At 41.3% G+C, this 27,763-nt stretch overlaps 2 protein-coding genes across 12 annotated transcripts in view; one reads left to right on the top strand and one right to left on the bottom strand.

Moving 5' to 3' along the window:
• Positions 1-20,550, top strand: part of DKK4 (dickkopf WNT signaling pathway inhibitor 4) — a 30,869-nt gene extending 10,319 nt beyond the window's left edge. For 3 of the 4 annotated variants that reach the window (XR_012156278.1, XR_012156279.1, XR_012156280.1), the window contains exons 5-8: positions 1,412-1,558; positions 6,101-6,494; positions 12,851-14,159; positions 18,341-20,550. Coding sequence is in view for 1 of the 4 variants with exons in the window: in XM_073325050.1 (XP_073181151.1) it covers positions 1,412-1,558; positions 6,101-6,351 (398 nt within the window). In the remaining 3 variants the exon portion in view is untranslated. Of the gene's footprint in view, positions 1-1,411; positions 1,559-6,100; positions 7,924-12,850; positions 14,160-18,340 lie in introns of those variants that run through there. The other variant, XM_073325050.1, reaches the window with a different exon arrangement.
• LOC140903558 (DNA polymerase beta) overlaps positions 1-27,236 on the bottom strand; it is a 71,983-nt gene extending 44,747 nt beyond the window's left edge. The window contains exons 1-14 of one of the 8 annotated variants that reach the window (XM_073325033.1): positions 27,045-27,235; positions 26,721-26,778; positions 26,284-26,350; positions 25,780-25,854; positions 24,878-24,936; positions 24,124-24,173; positions 22,333-22,384; positions 21,524-21,578; positions 21,356-21,428; positions 17,682-17,752; positions 15,781-15,867; positions 11,065-11,129; positions 9,562-9,701; positions 6,069-7,736 (exon numbers count right to left, since the gene is read on the bottom strand). In XM_073325033.1, the coding sequence (XP_073181134.1) occupies positions 7,642-7,736; positions 9,562-9,701; positions 11,065-11,129; positions 15,781-15,867; positions 17,682-17,752; positions 21,356-21,428; positions 21,524-21,578; positions 22,333-22,384; positions 24,124-24,173; positions 24,878-24,936; positions 25,780-25,854; positions 26,284-26,350; positions 26,721-26,778; positions 27,045-27,228 (1,131 nt within the window). In that variant the 5' untranslated portion in view covers positions 27,229-27,235 and the 3' untranslated portion in view covers positions 6,069-7,641. Of the gene's footprint in view, positions 1-1,909; positions 2,215-6,068; positions 7,737-9,561; positions 9,702-11,064; positions 11,130-15,780; positions 15,868-16,199; positions 16,274-17,681; positions 17,753-21,355; positions 21,429-21,523; positions 21,579-22,332; positions 22,385-24,123; positions 24,174-24,877; positions 24,937-25,779; positions 25,856-26,283; positions 26,351-26,720; positions 26,779-27,044 lie in introns of those variants that run through there. The other 7 variants (XM_073325030.1, XM_073325031.1, XM_073325032.1 and 4 more) reach the window with 7 other exon arrangements.
• Between the last annotated feature and the right edge of the window lie 527 nt (positions 27,237-27,763).

The following is a 27,763-nucleotide window of genomic DNA, read 5'->3' as shown; positions in this document are numbered from 1 at the left end:
TGTAATGTGTTTGAGTCCCATGTGACATTCTGATTAAAAGTTTAACACTATACAAAAATATGGGCCATATTAAATAGATTAGAAACTAGATTAGCTGACACTAACTAAAGGGGGGATGTTTCTAGTGGGGGTCTCACGGGGATCTGTTCTCAGCCAAATGATATTCAATATCTGTATCTATGATCTGGAAAGAAATGTAAAATCAGTGCTGGTAAAGTTTGCAGATGACACAAAAATTGATGGAATGATAAATAATGATGGGAACAAGTCAGTTATGTAGACCAACATGAATCACTTGGTAGGGTGGGCTCACTTGAACAATGTGTGTTTTAACACAGTCAAATGCAAGGTCACAAACATGTAGAAACAAAGAACATAGGGTCACACCTATAAGATGGGAGACAGTATTCTGGAAGGCAGAGATATTGAAATGGAAGATGCCTTGATCATGGTTTACAACTCCTATATAGAAAAGACTTCTGATAGCGGACAGCTGGCTCTTTAATCTAGCAGAAAAGGCATTACAAAATTCAATGGTTGGAAACTGAAGCTAGATAAATTGGGAGTAGAAATAAGGTGCACATTTTAAGTTAGGCTCATTAACCATTAGAACAACTGACTTAGGGACATGGTGGATTCTCCATCATTTGAAATCTTTAAATCAAGACTGGATGCCTTTCTAAAAGATATGCTATAGCTCCGTGACTCTCAACCTTTCAAGAGAACTGTACCCCTTTCAGGAGTCTGATTTCAGGAGTCTTTCATACCCTCAAGTTACACTTAAAAACTACTTGCTTACAAAATCAGACACAAAAATACAAAAGTCTCACACCACGCTATTACTGAAAAATTGCTTACTTTCTCATTTATATCATATAATTATAAAATAAATCAACTGGAATATAAATATTGTACTTACGTTTCAGAGTATACTATATAGAGCAGTATAATCAAGTCATTGTTTGTATGAAATTTTAGTTTGTACTGACATTGCTAGTGCTTTTTACGTAGCCTGTTGTAACACTAGGCAAATATCTAGATGAGTTTATGTACCCCCTAGAAGACCTCTGTGTACTCCGAGGGGTATGCCTACCCCTGGTTGAGAATCACTGCTATATCACAAACAGAGCTTAGAGGTTTCATGCAGAAGTTACTGGGTGAGAATTTATGGTTTGTTACGTAAAATGTCAAACTAAGGTGATCATAATGGTCCCTTTTATCCTTAAAATCTACGCAGGTATGAACCTATAAAAGCATGATGTATGAGGGAGGGAGACAGAAGGCAATTGGATCCATTTTCACATCCGGAATAAAAGATCATTTGTTGTCTCAAAGCAGCAATGTCGCCATCCTCCCTCTCCCCCCCCCCCCCGTTTCTGTCCAAAATTACAACCTTCCACCTTTACACCAGATGTTTGCAGCCAGACTGAAGAGGTTACCCCAACAGAAGGAAGAAAGACTGAGGAACAGGATGGTTCTGATTCAAAAGGGACAACTCAACACCAGATCCAAGAAAACAACTCTAAAAAAGGACTTGTCAAATCTCCAAGCCATAAAGGTAAAATGGGCTTAAAAGCAGGGAAATAATTATATTCAATCTTGGAGGAGAAATATATTCCAGATTAGAAAAGTAAAATTATACGGAGGCATGTGTATGTAATCTTCCATTAGGAAAAGGAGGAGACCCCTAGCATTCTATTACGTAAAGCAAACAAACAGATGGGTCCCAGCATGTTTTAAAATTATGCACTGAGAATAACCGCATTACTTCCTACATGGAAGTTATAATAATGCCAATCACAGAATTAGGTGTTTTGAGTATTAAATCATCAGGAATTATGTTAAAACAAATGCAGAGAACAATAATCCCCATAAAATCTTTTCCGTAAAAATATAAACTGTTACTTACTAGATTTGGATACAGTGTTGCAGCCACATCGGTCCCAGGATATTAGAGACACAAGGTGGGTGAGGTAACTTCTTTTATATTCAAGCTCTTTGTAAACTCGTCTCTCTCACAAACAGAGGTTGGTCCAATAACATATTACCTCATCCACATGGTCTCTTTACTCACTAGGAATATTTTGACTAGATTCTGGACCCCGCTCTGGTGATGCAAAACTTGATGAAGCAAGCCTTCTGGCTGTTATCTGGAAATTCCCTTTTCATCAGGAAAAGCAGCTCTCTGCCACCCCCGGTGTGCCACTGGCATAGGGGGCAGAGCTGGAATGTCCTTATTCCAAGGCTATTCCCAGCTTTCGACCACCTTTTGAGCTAGGGACAGCCAAGTTCAAATTATTGCAGCCTTTGGGCCCCCGGACAGTTCTAGAATCCAGGTACCAAACCTGAAGTACAACTACCTTGGTGTCCCTCTCCATCCCCGGCTGCACTAAGTGCAGCATGGAATCTGGATCGACTTAGCAATTTACACTGTGCTCATTACAAATCACCTGTCATAAGACAGAAAGCAACTCTGCTAGTTATAGCAAACTAGCAAAGGTGTGTGGGGGCGGGAGGGGGAGAAAGAGGTCAGGCTTTGTTAAAAGAACATTCAGCAATGTGCCATTCTCCATTTATTTAAATTGCGAGTGCTAGTACTTGCTCAGAATAAACATTGTTAGATTAGTTTCTTATTTGTAAATTTTCTAACATAGGTTATTGCCAGGATGTAAGTTCATTTTAGGATACCACTCTTTGGGGCTGTCTTCACATTGTTTGCATTTAATAATAGATAATACCTAGCTGCTATGTTGTGCTTTTCATCAGATTTCAAAGCACTTAATAAAGGTCAGTATCAGTATCCCCATTTTACAGGTAACGTTATAGGAATATCTCTAAATGCAAGAAACTAAATATGTAACCTTAATATTACATTAACAAATAAGACAGGGAATACAAAAGTTAAAATTCATATAACAACATTAACCTAGGGAAACTGACATTATTAGAAAAGGATCAAACAGAACCAAAGCAGCAGAGGGCAATAAGGTCTCAAAGAGCTCAAAGAAAAGGAGTACTTGTGGCACCTTAGAGACTAACCAATTTATTTGAGCATGAGCTTTCGTGAGCTACAGCTCACTTCATCGGATGCATACCGTGGAAACTGCAGCAGACTTTATATATACACAGAGAATATGAAAAAATACCTCCTCCCACCCCACTGTCCTGCTGGTAATAGCTTATCTAAAGCGATCATCAGGTGGGCCATTTCCAGCACAAATCCAGGTTTTCTCACCCTCCACCCTCCCACACAAATTCACTCTCCTGCTGGTGATAGCCCATCCAAAGTGACAACTCTTTACACAATGTGCATGACAATCAAGTTGGGCTATTTCCTGCACAAATCCAGGTTTTCTCACATCCCCCCCACCCCCATACACACACAAACTCAGTCATTATGCAAGGTAGCCTGTGTTCTCTTGTTTTTTCCTACCCCCCCTCCCCAGATGTTCTGGTTTAACTTGGATTTAAACTTGGAGAGTGGTCAGTTTGGATGAGCTATTACCAGCAGGAGAGTGAGTTTGTGTGTGTATGGGGGTGGGGGGATGTGAGAAAACCTGGATTTGTGCAGGAAATAGCCCAACTTGATTGTCATGCACATTGTGTAAAGAGTTGTCACTTTGGATGGGCTATCACCAGCAGGAGAGTGAATTTGTGTGGGGGGGCGGAGGGTGAGAAAACCTGGATTTGTGCTGGAAATGGCCCACCTGATGATCACTTTAGATAAGCTATTACCAGCAGGACAGTGGGGTGGGAGGAGGTATTTTTTCATATTCTCTGTGTATAAATAAAGTCTGCTGCAGTTTCCACGGCATGCATCCGATGAAGTGAGCTGTAGCTCACGAAAGCTCATGCTCAAATAAATTGGTTAGTCTCTAAGGTGCCACAAGTACTCCTTTTCTTTTTGCGAATACAGACTAACACGGCTGTTACTCTGAAACCTGTCAAAGAGCTCAGTTATTCATAAAGCTCAAAAGAACTATTACTACTATTAATTATTCGTACTATATTAGCATATGCTAGGTCTGAAATTGCAAACACTTATGCATGTGCTTAAATGGTTGTAGGAATGGGGCCATAGAGAGGAAACAATCTCTTTCTCAAGGAGCTTACAATTTAAGAGTAAATCACAAATAGGCATATATGGAAAGAGAGAACTTAGGAAAGGGAGAGTTAGGTTACTCAAATACATTCTTGTCTTCCACTCTATTCCACGCTAATTAGGCATCAACTGGAGTATTTTGTCCTGTTCTGGGCACCACATTTCAGGAAAGATGTGGACAAACTGGAGAAACTCCCAAGAAGAGCAGCAAAAATGGTTACAGGTTTAGAAAACATCACCTATGAGGGAAGACTGAAAAAATGGGGTTTGCTTAGTTTGGAGAAGACAGAAGGGGGAAAGGATAACAGTTTTCAAGTATGTAAAAAGGTTGTTACAAGGAAGACGGAGAAAAATTACTCTCCTTAATCTCCGAGGACAGGACAAGAAGCAAAGGGCTTAAATTGCAGCAAGGGAAGTTTAGGTTGGACATCAGGAAAAACTTCCTGTCAGTGCAGTTAAGCACTGGAATAAATTGCCCAAGGAGGGTGTGGAATCTCCAACATTAGCGATTTTTAAGAGCAGGTTAAATAAACACCTGTCAGGGATGGTCTAGATCAGTGCTACTCAAAGTGGTGGTCCGCAGACCGGTGCCGGTCCGTGAGCCATCGGCTACTGGTCTGCACGCACATTGGAAAAAAAAATTGCCAGTCCCCCACATCAGATAGTTTGAGAAGCACTCGTCTAAATAATACTGAGTCCTGCCATGAGGGCAGGGGACTGGACGAAATGACCTCTCAAGGTCCCTTCCAGTCCTATGATTCTATAGACAGGTTATGTGTGCAATCTGTAGACAGTGCAGCTTTTTCTTTTTAAAATATTAGACAAAAACAGAGCCATAGTAGTAGTTGTAGCTTCCATTATCAGCTGGTAATGTTCCACAGGCACCCCACTAGCTGCTAATTTCTTTGGTGAATAAAGCAGAGAGATTTCAAAATGGTAAAACTGGGAGGGATTAGGAGCCCAAAGATCTTTTTCAATTAGAAAAATAATCCCCATATGAAGGAAGATTCTTGCAAGCCTTGTCCACAGTTATGACTGACATGTAACCCATTAGCATGCCTGCTGATTTTTAAGCTGGAAGATCAGCTAGAGCAGGGCTGAGCAAATGTTTTGGCCCAAGGGCCACATCTGAGTATGGAAATTGTATGGCGGGCCATGAATGTTCATGAAATTGAGGGTTGGGGTGCCAGAGGGAGTGAGGGCTCCGGCTGGGGGTGTGGGCTCCGGGCTGAGACAAAGGGGTTCGGAGGGCAGGAGTTTGGGCTGTGGGAGGGAGTCGGCCGTGCCGGCTCTGGGCGGCGCTTATCCCAAGCAGCTCCCAGCAGCAGAATGTCCCCCACTCTGGCTCCTAAACGGAGGCACAACCAGGCAGCTCTGCGTGCTGCCTCGTCCACAGGCGCCGCCCCTGCAGCTCCCATTGGCCACGGTTCCCAGCCAACGAGAGCTGTGGGAGCAGCGGTTGGGGTGGGGGCAGCATGTGGAGCCCCCGGGCTGCCCCTACACATAGGAGCCGCAGAAGGGACATGCTGCTGCTTCCAGGTGCCATGCAGAGCATAGAATCATAGAGGCATAGAATATCAGGGTTGGAAGGGACCTCAGGAGGTCATCTAGTCCAACCCCCTGCTCAAAAGCAGGACCCATACCAATTAAATCATCCCAGCCAGGGCTTTGTCAAGCCTGACCTTAAAAACTTCGAAGGAAGGAGATCAGGAAGCAAGCCCTGACCCTGCTGGGAGCTCGAGGGCCAGATTAAAATATCTGGAGGGCCGGATGTGGCCCCTGGGCCGTAGTTTGCCCACCCCTGAGCTAGAGATCTTTGCAGGGGAGGACAGAGGGCTTTCCACAATGGGGCAGATCAGGACTGGTCTGAAACAAGTCCCACCCCTCTCTGCTAGCAATCCTCAGTTTTGCGCTCAGCAACTTTCCTCTGACCCACTGCTCAAGCCAAGAACCTCGAAGACATGGGGTATGTTACACATTTTATTCTGCTTACTGCAGGTCAAGAGGGAAAAAGCTGCCTTCGCACTTCAGATTGTGCCTTTGGGCTTTGCTGCGCTCGCCATTTCTGGACCAAAATCTGTAAGCCAGTTCTCCGTGAAGGACTGGTCTGTTCCCGCCGGGGACACAAAGATGTTGCTCAAGGTCCAGAAATTTTCCAACGCTGTGATTGTGGCCCTGGTTTGTCTTGCCGACCACCGCTCACCAGGCTGCCACAACGGTCGCGCTTAAACATCTGCCAGAGAAGCTAAAGAGCCAATACACACTGGCTCCAGAGGGAGAGCAAGGGATTCGCTGTCTACTCCAGAGTTAATTTATGCAAGATTCTATAAAACTACCCCTAACCTTCCACAGGCCAACAGAGCCCTGCGCTGGAGGAAACATGCAGCTCAAAGTAAGATCTGGGCACTGGGCAACCTTAGATGTACATTTAGGTCACATGGGCTCTGCTGTATCCTTGTGGGCTGCACAAAGTAGCTATCAGACGCTTACAAAATCGCTTCTGCTTTCAGATAGCAGGAAGTACAAAAAGGCTTGATTTTTTGTCTGTTTTTACAAACTATTTAGGGTCCTTTTTTATAGCTATCATACTCAAATTCAAAGGTTCTCCAGCTGCTTTCCAACTATTTAGTTATTTACTAAAATAAAATAAAAAAGTGTACTAAAGGAACTAGTAGATTCTTTCACAGGAATTGCAATTTACTTGTCAATAGGGTCAGACTTTTTCCCAAATGTTTCAAGGATGTTCAGAGCCACAAAAGAAAGCTTTGGCTTGCAGCACTTCAGGGAAATGTATCAAAATTAAAATGCAGTTTTCTTTATGCGGAGAGAGTGACTCTGGACTAATGCTGTTACTGTCAGAGACAAGAGGGGATAGTGTGACTTTTCTTCATTATTTTGCACCTAACTTGGCCACCCATAAATCTATTCACATGGTGACTATTTTAAATATTATGACAAGTGCATTGACTTTTATGAAAGACAAACACAATATCTTCATTTAGAAGCCACCACTGAATACACTAATAGTAATCGTCCTTGTTGAGCAGCCACATTTTTCCATGGAAATTGTATGGGAAAGTAATAAAACAAAAGTTGTGCTTTCTAAACACAGATATCCAGTATCCCAGGGAGACAAAGGCAGACTATAATTTATTATTAGAAGACAAAAGTCTGGACCAATTCCCAATTTAATCTAGGAGGAATTTTATCGTGAGGGAGCTGCTTGGTTCCTCATCTTCCCTGCAGACTTATCTTAGCACCTTAGCAAAGGGACTAATTAAAATTCAGATAAAAACCACGTTTGTATTAAAGATATTTTTGAATAAAAGGAAAGTAATCAAGTTGCAATGCTAGGTGATTTAATTTTACAACATATTTTACTCTAGTGCCATGGAACTATTGTTTAAAAACAGTGTCAGTAATATACACCTTCTGAAGTAATATTCAAGCAATAAATATGCACCTAGCTTTGACTCTGATGATTATTCATAAAAGCTACAAAATAAGTGAGCACTAGCTAGTAAACCTATAAATGCAAGTTATTCACTCCGTTCTTTTGGCTCTCGATACTTCCACTGTATGTAGTCAAAGATATCCTTTTCACTCTCTACTGGGAGGGGCTCCCCAGCAACTCCTGAAAACACAATAAAGATGACAGACGGGTGAAAAACAGCAACTTTGCAAGGCATCACTAGCAGTGCTGTGCAGACACCATTTTATAAAGGACAGGTTTATCTAGAAAAAAAAAGGCTGATGTCTGAAAACCAAGAAGCTGCATAAAGAGATGAAAGGGAAAATAGGAGTCTGATTAATAGTTAGATAAGGTCTAAAAACTAGAACTTCTATGCAAAAAAAAAACAAAAAAAACCCCACACCTGATCAACAGGTGTTGAATGTATCACTGTAAATGCAGCAACTCTGTATCCCAACCTCAGAGTGTCAATCCTAGAACACTAGCTCTTGACACAGCTTTATAAATATACACCATCAGTTAAAATTAGACAGTATGCCCATCCCAAGCCAACACAGAGCTACAGTCTTGTTATAGTGCTGGAAAACAGATGCCTGTCCTGTGTGGCACAAATCAGGTCTTGTTCTCGTTGAAATCAATGGCATCATTCCATTGAGCTGGATCAGACAGACCCAGAGGGGGGTTAATATCTTGTGTGAAAGTACCGCTTGGGTGCTGGAGAGAAGAAAGATGCCTCCTGATACTAGGTAGGTCTCTGAAGTCAGAGAGAATAGCGTGCTACATTTAACTATGGCATTTGGCAGTAGCGTCCCAAAATACTATTATGTGCGTATAGGTCTGTTTGGAGAAGAAAGGTTCTCAGGGCAAATGTGAACCTAACAACCCCTCAATGCCAACCGGCAAAGGATTCACTCTTCTGTAACAACACCTGGCAGTCCTGACAAACTCACTAGACCCACCACATTGCTTTTGTAGCATATATCCAAAGAGAGTCAAGTGAGGTATCTAATAAAAGCGTATCATACTGATCCTCAGAAATGTTGCAAAAATCTACGTATGGATGATATTTCAGGAGTTGTGTAAGTGTACTGAAAATGTGTGTTTTAAGAAGACTGTCTTCCAAGGTGGATTTGACAAACCAGTTTTGAGTCACACAAAGGAAGCTTATTCATGTGTCACATTGTTGGCCATGTAAATCAATCACTGTAAACCAATATAATGGAAGCCAAATCTGCACATTGAGTAAATGGGGATGGAAAGACACCAGACACTAAATCACAGGGAGCCATCCTGACTCTGGGGACAAAACAATTAATTTGGGGGGCTAGAAGAGAAGGCAAGAAGGATGCCTCTTTATCCTCCACTGAGGAACCAAAAAGGATAGTGCTTTTTGCATTCATGAAAGGGGGATCTCAGCCATGTTAGTTGGAGATGCTGGGAGACTGCTTTAGGTGAGAAACTACTTTAACAGACTAAAACTTCTAACTCTAGGAAGCATTTTTATATATAACCATTTCTGCTTCCATTGTTATCCTTATTAGCTCTTAAATCTTAGCTTCCAATAATAAACATATGATTGTTTTCATTATAAATACATCTCAGTGCTGTAATGTTATATAGGAGCTGACTCTCAGTTGAATCAAACAAATGTGTGTATACTGTTCCCTGGGGGAGAGCGAATCTACTAATTTCTGTGAGCATCCAGTGACAAGAGTGGGACACTGCAAGGTGCGGGCCAAGGACTGTGAGGGTTGGTGTGTCCTTATTATTAGACTGCACAAAAAGAGATGTATGTGGAGGCCTCAAAAGCAGTCTTTGTGTAGCCAGAGGGGTTTGGTTTCAGGGAGCTGACCTACAGCAGGCACAGACAACACCCCTTCTCATGAAGGGCAGGAAGGGGTGAAGTGCCTCACAACGCTGAGTACCCCTGGGGAGCATCACAACAAGACAGATTGGAAAAAGCACTTTGCGTAGAGACCAAACTCACCAGTAACTCCCAAGGGCCGGATTGTGTACTCGTTGATTGTGAAGCCCATTTCTAGGGCATGAGTTCTCATGTTCTTATTGAATATGTCACTGCCTGTGAAGTACAGTACTCCACAATAATACTGATCCTTGGGGATCAGCCTAGAGTAAAAAAAAAAAAACAAAAAAAAAAACAAAAAACCTCAGTTACAAGTCAGTTAGAATTCACTTAGAATCACAGAATATCAGAGTTGGAAGGGACCTCAGGAAGTCATCTATGTTAGGATACAGATATTCAGGCCTGTATATTTAAGAATTTAGGTGTATTCTTATCACTTAGCTAATTATAGAGGTACAAAACAGGAATCAAAAATCAGTCTGCCTGTTTATTGGCCTTCTCTCACTATGACAGTCTAAGGCCTTGTTCTTAGGCTAAGGCCTTTGGCTAAACAGCAGGGGCAGCCATAAGTTGGGAAGCGAACGGTCACATCCTCACCAGTCACATTGAAATAAGGCAGTTCTGGGCTGTTAAAAAGGTGATTGAATCTATCACCTCCAGAGAAAGGGAAGAGCCTAGAAGATTTAAAGAAAACTTAGTTTGATAGCATCCTGTCTGGCAAGAACTCACTTATCAATAGCTGGGATGTGAAATCCTCATTTCATATAGTAAAACTTGAGTTCTGCTTGGTTAAGGTATAGGTAAGCAGAACTCAAGTTTTACTATATAGACTAACCCATCCTCAATTATATCCCACCACCTTAATTGGTTTAAAAGTATAGGCCTTTGCAGACAGGCCTAAATATCTAAATCCTAACAATCTAGTCCAACCCCCTGCTCAAAGCAGGGCCAATCCCCAACTAAATCATCCCAGCCAGGTCTTTGTAAAGCCGGACCTTAAAAACCTCTAAGGAAGGAGATTCCACCACCTCCTTAGGTAACCCATTCCAGTGCTTCACCACCCTCCTAGTGAAAAAGTTTTTCCAAATATGCAACCTAAATCTCCCCCACTGCAACTTGAGACCAGTACAATTTGAGGCACAGTTTCTCCAGTCTTATTACCATTTACAGCAAAACCCAATGCTCTACCGGCACAACATTTCAGGACTCTGTATAACTATTCCTAGATCACCACCGTCGGAGGGACTGCAATATGCCTGAAAATCCATCATCCTACAGGCACACACAAAAGGAAGGGCAACAACTCTTGACATTAAACTATTACTGAGCAGTTAGGGCACAGTTCCCTGACAAACCTCCCTGTTCAGTAATTGCTGGAGGGGAAGGACAGAGAGAGAGATCCTTGTTCTGGAATCAGGAGAAGGGGGGGCTTGCTTTGCAGTCAGGGACTGGGACATAGCACTTCCATAAATGCCCCATTGTGAAGTTGAGTGGGCTGTGCAGACCTGTTCTGTATGATACACATGACATGGTGCAATCATGACTAATGCCCCCATTTTGGATGATGCTTTAACAAATGCCTGTTCTACCCAAGGGGGTGCAGGCCTATTCCATTTAAAATTTTACCTGATATCAATTCTCCTGTATGGATAATTGGTTCCATCTTCTTTGCTTGTCAACTGACATACACCCTAAAAGGACACAAGGAAAGCAGAAATTATAAAGTTATCAGAGTTTTCAAATGGTCTTGAGCTTTATTTTTCTTTTTAAAAAAAACACAAAAATAGTTTTAAAATGCAGATCATGTAGTCTGTCTAGTTATGTCATCATGCACAGGCATATAGTCTGAGAGGTATATAAAAGGTTTTGCTTATTAAACTTGCTTGTTTTGCCTTATGATTTCCCCCCGTTAATAACCACAAGGATTTCTAAAGAAACATTAAGAATTAGAGAAAGATTAGAACAACAGATAAAGCATCAGATGCCAGCATTTTGTAGTACTGTATAGCTGGCACCTTGCTCCTGTCCCTTGGACTTATCAAGTACAAGGTTGCATTTCGGGAGTTACTGAAGTCACTGCACGTATTAAGACTAAAGCATGCCAGGGATCAGGATCAATAATCCACTATGCTGAAGACCAGGGTTAAATATACATAAACTAATATTTGTGCAATATTACAGAAATGTGGATATTAAGCCATTGCGACCCTATGAATGACACCTGTGGGTGTATAGCTACAGTAAGACATGTATCTATGACATGCCAAGAGTCCCAGACCATTGTGATATCACCATCCTTACTCTACAGCTAATTTGGGTGAAACAATTTCATTGGTTGTATGAAGGAGACTGCACTGATAGTGGATTACTTGGCTCAACTGCCTGCCATATCAGTGAGATAAAAAATATCCCAAACACGCACTGCCCTCAGATGTTACTGTCACACATCAGATTTTTTTTTAAAATATTATACATCAGATTGGGTATGTCTGTTAAGTGTGCATATTGAGATTTCACTCAATTTAGCAAGACCACTAGAAACATAAGGATTTTAATTATAATCACGCCATAATATGTTAAATATAAAGATCTGATGACGCTATTCCTGTATAATGTCTCTTTAAACAAAAGAGAACTGTTATAATAATTGTTTTGTTTCTGATATTCATTTGTCAAAGATTTGTAAACTTATTGAAAACCACCTAAATAAATAAATAAATCTAAACTCTGCGAGTATCACAACACTCAAGGCTGAAACTAGCCTGGTGTGTCAAACTTAACACAAACCAGGCCATTTTCCCCACATAGGGAAAATGTACGTAGTACTCTTGATACTAAACTGGAGAGTTACTGAACAGGAATCCCTCTTCCTTTCCCAAAGGCACACAATCAGCTAGAAAACAGTTAGGTGAAGGACTCAAAAGGCCATCTCAACTATCTCTCCCTCCTGCAGGGACACAGACCATATCAATTCTGTAACAGAGTAGCAACTGACATCCCCTAACACAGAAGCTAAAACAGAAGAGAAGAATAATGTGTACCTGTATGCCACCTTTCACCTAAAGAACACAATGAGGTTTTAGGAAAAAAAAAATCAAAATACAACACCTCCCTACAGAGTAGGTAAGTAACTGTTTTGAGGTTGGGGAGCTGAGGCACAAATAGAAATCCAGAGTCCCAACTCCCAGGCCTCTACTTTAGCAATTACAAATATGCTGAGAACGCATGGTCACGAATGGAAAATGACAGCTAAACAGAAAAGCAGAGGGAAAGCATGGATAAAAAGTATAGCCAAAGCAAGTCAGAACGGAAAGGCATTTTCTGACATTAAAAAAAAAGGCAGAAAGGCTCTTACAGAAAGAATTATTGTATAATCCATTTAATTCACCTTCAATCTTTATTTTATGTGCAGTTGGATAACTGTCAGATGGATGAGGGAGAAGAGGAGTTGCGATGAATGATCAGAGCTGTTTACACAGGAAAACCAAAAAACCCCGTAGAAATGTATTCCAGCTACACTGTAAGGTTTCCCCTTCCTCCCCTGGTTACGTTTGTTCTGAAAGCTCAGCAATTCTGTATCCTTTTGGAATGTGTTATAGATTCTTTTATACCCTCTGTTGTCTTCACTCTGGGACATTTCTACCTTTAGCTGCAGTCCTGATCCCACTTACTTTTCCAAGATTTCAACTGCCTGCCATTTCTACTTATTCTACCCCGTCCTCTCCAGTAATGACTGTTTTACACAGAACATATGCAGTAAAATGTCACATTCTTATAGACTTGTATATTGGAAATGCTATTGGTCAAGATTTAAGTTTAGAGCAAGTTGGTACTAATACCAGAAGAGCTGGCCAAGGTGAAGTAGCAGTTATTCCTACAGAAATTGAATTTCATCTCAAATCCACCATCATTTAATAGCTTTGAAAGGGAGATACAATTCACTGATTTTTGGTGCGTCTTTTAAAAACAAAGACTAGAACATGTAGTGGAGACATGAAGAAATGAAGTTATTACAGTCAAAAATGTTACCACTTTGTTTCCTATCAAACAGTGTCCTTAGCAGAAAATATAAATATTTCTGATCAGAGGAGCTCTGGGGCTAAGAGGACGGAAAACGGAAATATCCTAGGTCAGAGTGAGACACCAGACAATTCACTGCTACTCTACAGAATTCTTTTTAGTTTGCCAGACATAAATCCCAGCGTGACCAGTTTCTGGCATAGATCTAGTTCCATTTGAAAGAGCTTATCTCACAAACTGGTGTTCCAGGTGGTTTTACCTATTAGTCTAACAGTGGATAAAATACCCAGCTGGTGGATTATCAATGGTCACCACTTTGGGTAGGACCCTGCAGCTTCTGCTAATATAAAGGCCCTTCTCTAAATGTGGCTTTCACTGATCTGCTGTGGCTGATAAAGTCCTCCCTCTCCTCCTTTTGCTACTTGAAAGCCCCACATAAGTACATACACATATACACTACATAGTCTGGGGCAATCGAGCAGCTATCCTGCATGTATTCTTCATCAATAAGAGCCATTCTATTAAATTAGCAAGTGGAAATAGCCCAGAGTATTGGGATGAAGTTCAATTTAATTTTACTCTATTTTTTTTTTGTCCCAGGAGCACGGAGGGTAACAACTTCACTGATTTTATCCTTCTAAGAAACGCCAGGAAAACCAACAAGTTTAATTTCACAAGGAACTATACAGAGTTCAACTGAGGTGAGCACAGAAATCCATTTCTGATTCTCATCCCCTTTACTTCAAGTGAAAATATACGGAACCATCTGATAATACCCTTCCCTCTGTAACAGCCTCATAAGTTTCAAGAATAGATATTTATACCCACTTGAAGTAGTTTCTGTGTAGGATCCTGGTTCATATTTTACATTCTTTTCTATGATTTATCCAAATATAATGGTTTCATATAAACTTAACGGTGATCATTTAGCAAAAAGTGGATTCCCACAGCATGCCCAGCAACACCAGTCCCACAAATCTCTGGCTTCCGAAGATCATCATTAAGCGAATATCAATGATTGAGTGGAACTGTTGCTTATGGTTTTACTCATCTGTTGGGATTAACTTTTCACTGGTCTTTAAGAACAAGGTATTTGGAGCCTGTAGAGACAAAACTCCAGGTGGAAGTAAAACATCATAGCACTCACTCAATACTTAAAAAAAGCCCTAAAAAAACCCCAACTTCTCTTTTGGAAAACAAGACCTCAGCTTGTTCTTCCAGACAAAAAGGAGTGCTTAGCTTAAGGGTCTGTATCCTGATAAGGTACATTACAGTAAGTGTAAGACTGGTCATAAACCCTCAGGGCTATTCTGCGGTCAAAGATTCCTTTCTTGTTCTGTTCTATAATACTTCATGGTTTGACTTCAGAAGGAATTTTTCAGAGGAATGCCCTACTTCTGAATGTCAAGCCCGGAAGAAGTCCGGGATTCCTTTACTTTGATTTTTATGTGAAATTCATAGAAAGATGTCCAAGCTTAGCCACAAATGTCTCATATGCCATAAACTGGCATCCAGAACTCAAGAGGATGATACAGAAACTCATACAGAGCAGTCTACATCTTCAAGTAACAGATGCTATTATCACAGCAGAAGATGGTTCCTCTGAATCTTGGAGAGTTTCACATCGAATATATGGTTATCTAGACCAAACTGTGAATTCAAGACAAATTTCAGGATCATCATCTGGCGTAGGCTGAAGGAGCTGAAAGTGCATTATGGGCTACAAGCAGTGACAGCAAGGTGGGAATGTACTTTGAGTCTGCAAATCTGGCCTAAGATGTGTGGTAGGTGTAGTAAAAGAGGTGTGTAATGGGGCATGAGAAGGGAAAAGATAGGTCAGTGGGTGGGAAGCATTAAAAGAATTAGACAGTATAGTAGTTAGTAGGGTGGATGGAGATGTGGTGAACATTATGACATACTGGATAGTAAGTCACCTGGGGATAGGATTTAGAGTTTGCACGCCTTACATACTACTTGTTTTTTGTATTGTTTGTTTGTTTTGTTTTTTACAATTTAAAGAATGCAAAACCACACATTAATCTACAAAAAGAATGTTCACTACCAACATTTCCACACATGTAGCTGAGAGATTTTTTTTTTAAAATATAAACACAATGGGATAAAATGCTTCTTGGGAAAAAAATTCTTTCCTTTAGTTATTGCAAACAGATTGTTATAATATTAACATCCTACAACAAAAAGCCAACTATTACTCTGAGTTACTGCATAAACTTTCCATTTTTAAACAGTAAGCAGCATATTTCTTGTATATCAAATCACAGAAATACTGCCTTTTACATGAAATATTCAGAGAAGACTCACCATGAATTTCGTATCACCCTTTGACAATGTGTCAGTGACAAAGTGGATTTTTTTCAATTGTTCTACAACTTGGTGCAAAAGCTTTGGCTGGAAACAATAATTAATGTCAAATGTAAACAAAGTGAAATGAAACATTACCTAACTAAGAAAGAGGAACCTGTTTGTTTACCAACAACGTGACCCACAGATGTACAATACGTCCTTGTGAAAACCAAGGAGATCTCATTGACGGAAAATATTTTTTCAGGACCAGATTCTGAGACTTGGGCAGAAACTACATACCAGAAATAAATCAATACTTGAGAATCTGGTTAAGGAAAATTGTTCTCTCAAATCTATATTGTATTGCCAGACAAAGAAGAGCACTGAAGTATTTTCATTAGACTTGACAAAACTTGTTGTACAATTTTAAACCTTACATTTCTAAATTAATGACCTTCTGTGTTTCTGTGGATTGCTAGTTTCCATAGGTCCATTAGCATCTGCTTTGATTTAATCTAGAAATATTCTCTTGTAAAAACTAAAGAATAGCACTGCCAACTTTCAGTGACGGTTAAAGATTGTTCTGTGGCATATCTGGTGGGAGACTCGTTTCCCATTCTGTTGGTTCCCTCCATACAAAAAGGTACCTCGTTCCTCTTTAAGACCTATTTTAAAAAAATAGTGATTAAAGTGTGATAAACATATAAATATATGCAACTACGTAACAGGAAAAATTCCTGAAGAGAACGATGCAATTCTTTCAAAACACCTCAGAAAATGTCATCCTGGAAATTCTAAAAAGTTGAGGTTACACTTAAACAAAACATTTGGGTGCATAAAATTACAGGGTCACTCAACTACTTTAAGTTTGCCGTCGTCCTCTGCTGAGCTTCCACCCTCAGTGTCTGTGAAACTGAGTGGAAGAGAGAGACACCGATTTAAAAAAAATTGATAAAAACTTTGCTACTGGTGGACACTTTAAATCCATTACTTCCACTTTAATTGTGTAGCTTGACAGTAGAATAAAGGAACTCCGGAACAGAGTGTAATGACACTGGTAAGTAAATTAACAAGATTTTTGGTGTGCCCCATAAGAGGTTCATAGCTTCAGATACAATAGTCAAGCCTGCATTAAACATTTTGTGAGACAATGTTTTTCCTTTTTAAAACACAAATGCTTTTTTGGGGAGGGGTGGGGGACTGTTCCGAATGTAGCTATTTTTGGTTACAAGATAATAAAATCCTATTTTTATGCCAAAACTGCATATGGTCTTAAAGAAGGCAGGGCTTTTTTTTTTGTCTTGATATAAATCAGGATCACTATAATACTACAGAAAAGTACACTCAATTTATAAATAAGATACCAAGCACATTACACTGAACAAGCAGCTGTGTCATGACCCTGTGCCCTCCATGGTCCTGGCCACTGTCCTTCCAGCTGCAAACAGCAAGCACTTTTGAGCATGTCTGTAGTATTAGGCAAAAGGGATCATGCCCTTTTCCCCACAGGGACTAAGTACTAATTCCCTGCTGACCTGAGAAGCAAGAGACTGAAATAAACTTTATCTTCCTCGCTGCAGTGCAAAGCACTAGCTATTGAGCCAGGCCTGTACACATTGTGTTCATTATGTGAAATTTCTTTAGCATATATAATAGTTATGCAAAAAACTTCTACAAAATTATGAAAACACGTAACATCCATACACATGAAGGGTAGTTTGCAAATTCCCTAATCTAATGCTTAGATCATATATTCAGGATTTTATTAATAAACTATGAAGTTATTATGGTGTCAATGAATAAATGCAAAAAGCTGTAATATGAACCCAAATGCAAAGGAATTTATGATTCTATGAACTCCTGATAAAAGTTTATAAACTCAGCTTTTAAACAGTAATAAGTTGTATAAAGACAGGCACCTGTTTGGTCGATTCAGAAGTAAAACTTGGATGGGTCAGGAGAATATCCATATCCCCACTTGAATCCGCACCTGAGAAAGTAAAGAGTGAAGGGAAAAAAACAAAAACAAAAAACACCTAGCTGTAAGTCTTGATATCAGTAAAGAACAGATCACAGAGGGTTGCGTTTGAATCTTAGTGCTGAAGAAAAGAAGAGAAGCTCCTCTATCCGCAGAACTAGCACAGAATAGTTAAGGTTTTTAATAATAGGGTAGCAAACACCTGTCAGGAATGGTGCAAGTATATACTTGTCTTGCCACAGCACAAGGAGCTTGACTAGATGACCTCTCGAGATCCCTTCCAACCCTACATTTCTGAGTCTATGATTAATAGGACAGCCTCTAAACTATCTCAACCCTAATGTGCTAACACTAAGAAGTGACGTAAGGGACCAAAAACCATTTTCAATTGATAGTAAAAGCATTTAAGGTCTTTCTGCAACCTGTTGAATATTTTCTGCTGTGTGCTTCCACCAAACTTATTTTACACATCTTAGACAGAGCAGATTGTTTAGAACCGTGACAGGTGGCTTTCTTAGTGATCAAAGTCTTGTCAGATAACCATGCTTTATGTGCCTCACGCAATGAGTCGAGTACTGTATGTGCATTATCTTGTGGCAGCATTCCCATCCATAGAGAAGACAGCACTATACGACACACAGACATTATCCATCGCTGGGCCAAACACTTTGTCTACTTAATCGTCCATCTGCAATTTCAAAAGCTGCTATCGATGGTGTACCACAGTTCCCAATACATGAAGGACTCACTAGACTGCCAGTGTTATTGAGACAGAAACAGCCAACCAACAATTGTCACAAGGAAAGGTGCCTGGCTTAGATAGAATACTGCCAGAAGTCTATAAACATAGTGGTTATCAAACATCTGAAATGCTCATGCGGCTCTTCAACATCTGGGAGCAGAAGACCATGCCTCAAGACTTCAAGAGTGCTTCAGCTGTCCATACATACAAATAAAGATGATTGAGCACTCTGCAACAACCATCGTGGTATCTTGCTACTTTCCATTGCTGGGAAGATTTTGGCTTGTGTCTTGCTTGCCAGACTCTTCCACATCACCAATAACATCATTTCAGAGCATCAGCATGGCTTTCGCTTGGGACACAGAACAGCGGACATGACTTTTGCTGCTTGCGAAACACAGGAAAAGTGCTGGGAACAAAATTGTGATTTCTATATGGTGATTGTAGACCTGATCAAAGCCTTTGACATGGTTAGTCAGGAGGGTCTCTGATGGATCATGACCTAAGCTGGCCACACAAATTTGTAACCATCGTACACGCATTCATGCTGGCTAAAGAGCTGGAAAATGGTGCTTCATCAGAGCCTGTGTCACAAACAGTGTAAAGCAGGGACCATTTACCATTGTCCTAGACTCTTCCAATGACGACAGCTGGAGTATTTAAATGCAATTCCACACAGATGGCAGCATCTTCAATCTCTGGGGTCTTTGTGCTCACACTAAAGCAACTAACTTGTTCATTAGGGAGTTCCTCTTCACTGATGATTTGCGCTCACAGCACATACCGTCCAAGACATGCAGCACCCGATAGATGGCTTTTCTAGATCGGCAAAACTATTTGGACTCTATCTGCCTCAAGAAAACCAAAGGGCTTTACCAGACTGCTCCCAGAAAAACGTATTCTGCCGTTGAAATAACAATTGATGACAGAGTGCTTAATGCGGTACAAAAATTGCGCTATGTTGGCAGCACTTCATCATCCGATAATGCCATCCATGATTGACGATGAAATCACGCAGTGCATTTCTAAAGCCAGTTCTGCCTATGCTTGACTTTGCTGCTGCCTGTGGAATGAGATAGACATTCGACTTCACACCAAGATGAGTGTCTACCATGCAGTTATGTTAAGCACTCTTCTCCAAAGGAGTGAAACACGGACACTATGGCAGGCACTTGAAGCAACTAGAGTTTTCACATGTGCTGTATGCATCTCATCTGTAAAATCAAATGGTTGGACAGGACACCAAAAACTGAAGTCCTGGACCAGTGCTACATAACTAGCACTGAATTCCTAATCAGACAGGCGCAATTTTGCTGGGCTGATCACCTTGTACATACGGATGACAAAATATGGCTTTGGGGAGTTGTGTAAGGACCACTGAAAACAGGAGCAGCTACACTGAGAGGCCAATGAAAATGACATGACACTCTGAAAGCTCACTTAAAAGCTGGCCACGTCGACCCGAACACATGGGAAATTGCTGGTGCTGAGAAATTAGGATGGCAGCAGACCTGTCGGTCTGCAATTAAAGCCATCAAGAATAGCAGAAGAGAAAAAAGAGTCAGAGAAACATGAGCAAAGAAAGCAGGCTTCGGTAAAAAAAAACAAACAAAAAAACACAAAACATGAAGCCACATCGGCTTAACATGTGGGATGCATCTGCAGATCCCTCATCAGTTTACATTTGTGCAAGACAACGCACTGAAACAAACTGACTCTTACATATTGACTATGACAGGAGACTCCAATAGAGCTAAGAAGCGGATGAATTTTCATGGGACTCTCTGATGAAACTGTCAAGCATTTACCAATTAATACCGATTTTGGTGGCAGCCTGCGAGATGTGGATACTTTTTATTGGATACTGATTGGATATCACTGACTCACTCCACAGAGGCCAGCCAACCAAGTTCGTACTTTGACTACTTGATTACACAGCAAAGCGTGTGCCTCTTATTCTTAATGTTTATATAGTCTCATGGTGTTTAAACACAGATCACTGTTATTTAATAAACACAATTTTGAGTAAGAACAACTTCTAAACAACTATTTTATACCAAATCTACGTCTGGCATAGGTATATTTAAAATAAAATTTAAATTGTGGATCAGAACATATACACAAGTCTTCATAAGTCTTTCTTCATTAGAAGGCTAGACTTTTTACTACTGGCATGAACAGTGACTGATTATGGACAATGACATTTATAAAGTTTTCATTTTTTAAGCTCGAGGACCTCATACATAATTCACACAAAATATTACAGTCGACCCTTCACTGCTCAGCAAATTATTAATAGACGAATGTAGTGAGGTTTCTTATGCTTCATACCACACCAGTAGAAATAATCAAAAAAGATTAAACTACAGATGCCAAAATAAATGAACTCGTCACATTTTATGATATTTTAGCTTTGATTTTTTAATTGAGTTGGTTGACTTCCTATTTTGCAAATTTCAGTAATTTTCAATGGCTGTTTATTATTTGTGTGAATTAGCAAGGTTCTGTTATGCTATGTCTGCACATCAGTAATAAGAAAAACTCCAGAGAGAGTAATTCTGGAGCAGGTGTGAGAGTTCTGAGAAGGAAAATTTAAAGGGAACTATTCTTTGGTTTCACAGTTCGCAGCATCCTACTCTGCTTCTTTTTATATCACACCCATAGCCTTATATGTACCAACCGAACTATTCAGTCTAAGCAAAGAGCAACAAATAAGTTTATTCCATCTGGTCAGTGTAACAGACTTTGCATTAAGGACTCTGCACATTAGTACAAATTAAAAAAAACCTTAAGGTCCACAATTCAGACATTCGTCAGTAAGTTTTGACTTCTAGATCCATGATGTAAATGTGACGGCATGGTGGAGTACCAACCTCGCCTGAAACTGCCACAGACTGTAGCAATATATTCGGGGTCCAGTTTCTTAACCTCTTTCAATACAATTTCCTATTGAGAAAAAAAAAGAGCCATGTCAAATAATCTGAGCTGCCCTCTTCATTTGTTCTCATTGCCTTGCTTTGTTGAGGAAGATTATATCTTACCTGCATCTGTAACATCTCTTCTCTAGGGATTCTTTTCTCAAAGTCTTCAAAATATCTGTACAGATAAAAAAAAGTTGAATGACTATGGGTAAGGCAGTGCATTTAAAATTTAACCAAGCAAAATTAGATAAAATTCCATACATTTTACATTAAACTGATTGATTAGAAACTAATAACCTAGACTGTGATAGCAAGCCAGTGATGATAGGTTCCTTTTGCTAGTCTCAGACACCTCAGAAATTCCCATCGCCGTAAGTCCTCCCTTTCACCACCATTAAAACTGATTTCAGAGGGGAAAGGAAGTACTTCTATCGTACAGGAATATTGTATCAGGAGTTTCTTCTGCAGCCTTCCAAAGGGGACAAGAACTACATGGCTTTAAGAATTGACTCAGCAGCAAACAGAAAGCTTTCCTTAGCCAGTGGTCAGAGGCAACCCAAGCCATCAATTTTTCTAGAATTTAGGCTCTCAGTGATCCAGACACAAGATTTCAAATCAGAACAGGAGAGGAAAAGCCTGTTTTTTCCCACGCCTTTAATGACTCAAAAGTGGATGGGCTGAGCTGACTAAACCTTTCTAAAACACTGCATCTTTGGACCGGGACCAGTCACAGCTAATTTCATACCTAAACAAATTGGTTTGGGTAAGTTATGAGCAACTGAGAAAAGGGTAGAACAGGGGATGGAACTGGATCTTACCTATTAAGCATGCTACTTATGGTTGCTATAAACTTAAAGAGTGTACTGGCCTCTGAAAGAACTTTTTACAGAAGCCAAGCAACTACGTCCATGAAAATGAAACTGTCTTACTTTAGCCCAATTCGCTGATGATGATTCAGCTTGTGTTCATTTTTCCTTAGATCTGGAAGAAGCAGAATGACAGAAAAAGTACTCAAGAGGAGGAAAATAACTTTAGCAAGTAGATATTTGCATGTATTGTAAAGATGATTTAACTCAAGAGCATTTAGACAATACCAACTTTAAAGAGAAACAAAAAAAAAGTTTTTGTTGTGCTTGTAAATTATGAGGAGGCTGCCCTATGGCTCACAGAATGAATGTAGGAGCATCTACCAAAACCACACCCCTATGCCAGGACACACCCCTTATGCCACCGTTTGCAGCAAGGGCATTGCAGGGCAGCATAAAATGACTAGCAAAAAGCCTGCTCAGGGGAGAATTCTCCTCTGGCTTGACTGGGGCTCTTTAATTCCTCCAAAACAAACAAAACTCCACCACAAAACCCATCCTCTGCAAAACCCACATAAAACCCTGACTCCTCCCAGATGAAAAGTCCCACTTAGTTGCACCTAAGAAGTCACTTCTAGTCACTGAGCAAAACTATTAGGAAATAGTGAACTTGAAAAAAAAAAAAAATCAGTCAGGAGTAGTCATTGTAATGTTTAATACCGTGCTCAGTGCACACTTGATTTCTACATTTATAAAGGGCCAAACCTTCAGCTGTATGGGAACAGCTGAAGCAGAAGGTGGTCTTTTGGTTTGGACCATCCCAGACTGAAGCAGCCTCTGGAGCAAGTTACCACAGTCCAAGGGCTGTGCTGACTGACAAGGTGAGATCTTATGTGAAGATAAAATATGAGGTTCAAAAAAGGAGGGGAGCGCCAATCCAGGATCATTTCCCCAGCTTGATATATCTCCAAAATGGCTTGGCCTAGAAACCCCACATTTGTTTTAGTCTGTTGGCAAGAATGGTAACTTGAACTGGTTTTGGAGCAGTTTGTTGGCAGAGCTAGTTACCAAAATCAGTTTCTGCATACATGATGGGCCACAATATATAGTTTATGACATCATAAATTCCAAGGCCAGAAAGGACTATTATGATCATCTAGTCTGACCTCCAGTATAACAGCCCATAGAACTTCCCCAACATAATTCCTTTTGAACCAAATCACATCTTTTAAAGAAATATCTGATCCTGATTTAAAAACTGCCAAGGAGAAATTAAGAGGGGCAGCAGTGGCCTAACATGAGGGTGAGCAGGAGGGAGAGATGGGCTGGGCAACCTGGGGAGAAAGGGGTCTTATCTACTAGCCTAGAGACCTGTGTCCCAAAAAACTTCTTTATGTTCCCAGGCAAAAATATTTAAGTTGCAATTAAAGTATCCATCAAAGTAGAAGACCTTAAAAGAAAATGGCAGTTTTCACAAGAAAAAAAAAAAAGAAAAAAGTCCACAGAGCTATCACAACAGGCAGCAATCCTATCTTCAGCTCTTAGGCGCTGAACCAAAAGAAAGGGACGGATGCAGTGTCAGTGGAATCACGCTTATGCAACGTAAGCACACATGTACTACCAAAGCCATGTACTTCAGAGACTGCCGCACTAGAAGAAATAATTGAAAAAGCCCATTTCTTCAAACGAAATCATTTTCATTTTCCCCATATTTTGGGAGAAACCCCATCTGAAAATTTATCTGATGCCTTTCTTCCCTGCACTGACTCAAGCTTTGGAATGCTGAATGCCTATCCTTAATTGTATAACTGCTGTCATTTTTGCAGCAACCAGTTTTTCACAACTTGAGTCATAACCTTTCCACATTTTTCCAATCAAAGGCTCTGAAATCAGTACACTTTATGGTACACTCACCTTCCAATGTCTTTATCCCTTCATCTACAAGCTTCCTAGCTGCAGAAGGGCTGCAAAGAGACAGGGCACTTCTTAACCAAATCAACACAGGGAAACCTCTCCAGCAGAAAATGTTACATCACACAGTAGTACAATACACCAGAATTTACTAACAGATTACACTGAAGTTTATAATCAGGCACCTAGTTCTCCAGTACCAAAGCCATTTCTTATATTCATTCTCCCTCAACTTAGCATACACTGCTTACTTAGACCAGGAAATGGAGGAAGAGGATGGGAGTCAGAAGACCTGGGTTCTATTCCCAGCTTTAACAGTGACTTCGGACAAGTGACTTTAACCCTCTTGTGCCTTGGTTTCCCGACATGTAAGAGAACAATGTTACTCGCCTTAAAAAGTTTGCTATGGAAAGGCTAAAGTGGTTTGTCATCAACACAAGTTCCTCCTACCTCTTCAGTAGCTCCTTCAGATTCCTTTTGGAAGCTGCTGCTCCCCCTCTCCAATCCTGCTCATCAGTATCTCTCAGGGCTCTGCTCCTCTTTTCTCCCTCTATGTTATAAGCAGGTGACTGCTACCATCTCTTCATTGTCATTTCCCAAATGTACATTTCCCCTGGGCTCAGCCTTGAATCTCAAATGTCTCACTTTGGATGTCCTGGTGCCAACTCAATCTCCATATTCTTTATTCAAACCCGCAATCTCTACACTGCTGTTAGTAACTCTACAAGTAGACAGAAGCATACAAAAAAATTCTTACCCTATGCCACTAACTCGGGTCAAGAAATTGATAGATGAGCTTGTATCATCCTGTCGAATCTGGAGAAAAGAGACTGTACTCTAATTCACTTGAAAAGTCACAGGAAAATAAAGTAACTCAGTGAGTTATTGCACTTGAAAATTGCTGTAGTCTTTTTAGATCTGACCTATTACCTACACATCACAGACTCATGCCATGATTGTCTATATCCGCTCTGAAAGAATCTGGATAGGTGGTTTTCAGCGGCCCTTGGCTCTAGAATTCGCTTCCTTCTTTGGTTTCAGAGAAGAGAGTTTGATACTCAGGGGGATGTTATAAGGTTTTAAGTGAGGCTGGTTTTTTTTTTTAGTGGAGGGAGAAGAGTCCTTTTTAGTTTTCGCTTACATGTCTATTCAGATTTACAAACACATTTTTAAAGCCATTGTATGAACCTTTCTATATACTGAAGTAAACTGTGTAAGTTGGAAATAAGTACATAAGAGAGACTTGGTCAGGTTTTAGATCCACTGGCAGAACAAGATGGGGTGTTGCAGGCCAGGACTAACGTACACTGGGAAAAGCCATGTGCAGGAAGCTTTCTACGTGTCTGTGCAGACTAAGGTAGGTGGCCCCGGCTAAAAACAAACTTCCATGAGAACCCACTTCATCAATTTGCCGGACAGAACAGGCAGGCAAACTGATCATATCCTGTAATATTTCCAGAGAGGTACAATTTTATTTCAGGATTTTTTGTTTTTGTATACCTATTTCGTTATTTCTACTCCCCTGGTAATCTACATGCATCTCCCTCCTGCTTCGCCTCAGCCTTTCCAAAAAACAGTAAAGAAGTTGCATGGAGTTAGCAGGAAGCCTTGGAAGGTACAAAAAAATTGCCCGCAGAGAAGAAAGTCAAAGAGGTTCACCTTTTCAAGCTTACGTAGTTTTCCAGTGGATAAAAACTCATCGATCTTGTCAGCTATTTTAGCCCCTACTCCTTCCTAAAAAAGGAAACAGAACCAAAAAGTTAATGAAACTTTTTCTTCAGGATAACTAGCATCACAGACATTATGGAAAAACTAAATTCAGAAACTTGCAAAACAGAAACACAATCAAACTTACAAGACAATATTTTGCTAATGTTCATAATTGTAAGCAGCAGCCTTATGAGCAACAGAAGCACACTCTAATTTTCCCTGTTTTACAGTGAAATTTCAAAATGGGCTTTTAGCAATATTTACAATTCCTGCACTAAATTTCAACCTCTGAAGTCTGAGAAAATGCAGAAATAAAGCATATCTTTGGGTCTCCTCAACTAGAACTATGATAATATATATTGTAATGTACTAAAATATTAACACAAAAATGGAATTCAGCTGTGAGGATGAGAGGAACTCTGACAAAACATTATCATCTGTTTTACAGCTTACCAGCTTCTTTGCTTCAGCTCCACTTTTTATCTTGCTTGGATACTTGGATATTACAGAAGCTGCTTTTCTGTATAAAAAAAATGACAGTTCCATTCACTTTCCAGCCTTCAGTGAACAGTATCAAATGACCAGACAAAAATTTTGTATACACCCTCCATACAATGCAGTTTGTGTGGTTCCATCCTGGAGCAGTGGCATTTGTGTAACTACCCCCCTATTACTCATACACCAGACCCCTGGGGGACACCACTATTTACCCCCCTCCATTCCGAGAGCGGGCCATTTTTTCCTACCTTTTGTTTCCTGTCTTTTAGCCAGCTACCGACCCGTGCCGAATGCTACTGGGCCCGCAGCAGGTTCCCGTGCACCCAGGAGAAGGGACCCCGGGAGGGCTCGGAGGGCAAGGCGATGCCCGGCCGGCTCGCTGGCGCCCCTACCTGTACGCGTTGTACTTGTGGATGGCTCTGTTCACGTTCCTCTCGTAGTTCGCCAGCTCTGCGGCCCGGGGCAATGGGAAGAGACACAGAGACATTTCTTACTCGCGCTCGGAGCTGACCGCTCGCTCCGAACCGGCTCTCACGGAAGCGCGGGCGGGTTAACGACCCCGGGCGGCCCCGGGCACCCCCTTGGCGGGCGAGCGCGGCTCGGGGCCAGCGCGGCTCGGGGTCAGCGGCCTCAGCTCAGCCCGCCGAGCGCCAACAGCGAACCCCCGCCCCGCTTCCCGGAGCCCGGCGCAGCCCTCACTCGCTCGCCCGACCCACCACTCAGGAAGTCCGTGATCCCCGCGTTGGGGCTCTCCTGCGGCGCCTTCCGCTTGCTCATGGCGGCCTCGGTCCCAGGCAGCTGCCAGGCCGGGGAGGATGAGGGGAAGGAGGAGCGGATTAACCGCGAACTCCTCCTTCCCGACCCCCACACGCGGGGCAGAAAGGACGAGATGCAGTGCATTGTGGGTAATTTAGCACCGTCTTATCAGCAATCGCGTAGCCTGCAGCACCATGGGAGTGGTAGTTTTCCTCTCGGCCTTCATGTCCCATCAGCCATTGCGGTGCCCAGGGCCCGATGGGAGTGGTAGTGTTCCTCTCGGCCTTCATGTCCCATCAGCCATTGCGGGGCCCGGGGCCCGATGGGAATGGTGGTGTTCCTCTCGGCCTACATCTCCCATCAGCCATTGCGGGGCCCGGGGCCCGATGGGAATGGTAGTGTTCCTCTCGGCCTTCATCTCCCATCAGCCATTGCGGGGTCCGGGGCCCTATGTGATATGTAGTTTTTTCCTGTCCTGTATCCCATCAAGCATTGGGAGGCCCAAGGCACCATGGAAGATGTAGTTCTCCACAGCCTCCCTCTCCCATCAGCCAGTGTGGAGCCGTGAAGCCTATGGCATCAGAGGAGGTGTAATTTTCCCCAACTTCTATGACACACACACACACACACACACACACACACACACACACACAACACGCCGACACACACACACGCAACA

Source organism: Lepidochelys kempii, chromosome 26, assembly GCF_965140265.1.
Source record: "Lepidochelys kempii isolate rLepKem1 chromosome 26, rLepKem1.hap2, whole genome shotgun sequence".
Taxonomy (NCBI): domain Eukaryota; kingdom Metazoa; phylum Chordata; order Testudines; family Cheloniidae; genus Lepidochelys; species Lepidochelys kempii.
Note: the sequence above shows the minus strand (reverse complement) of the source record. Positions and strands in the feature narration are given on the sequence as shown.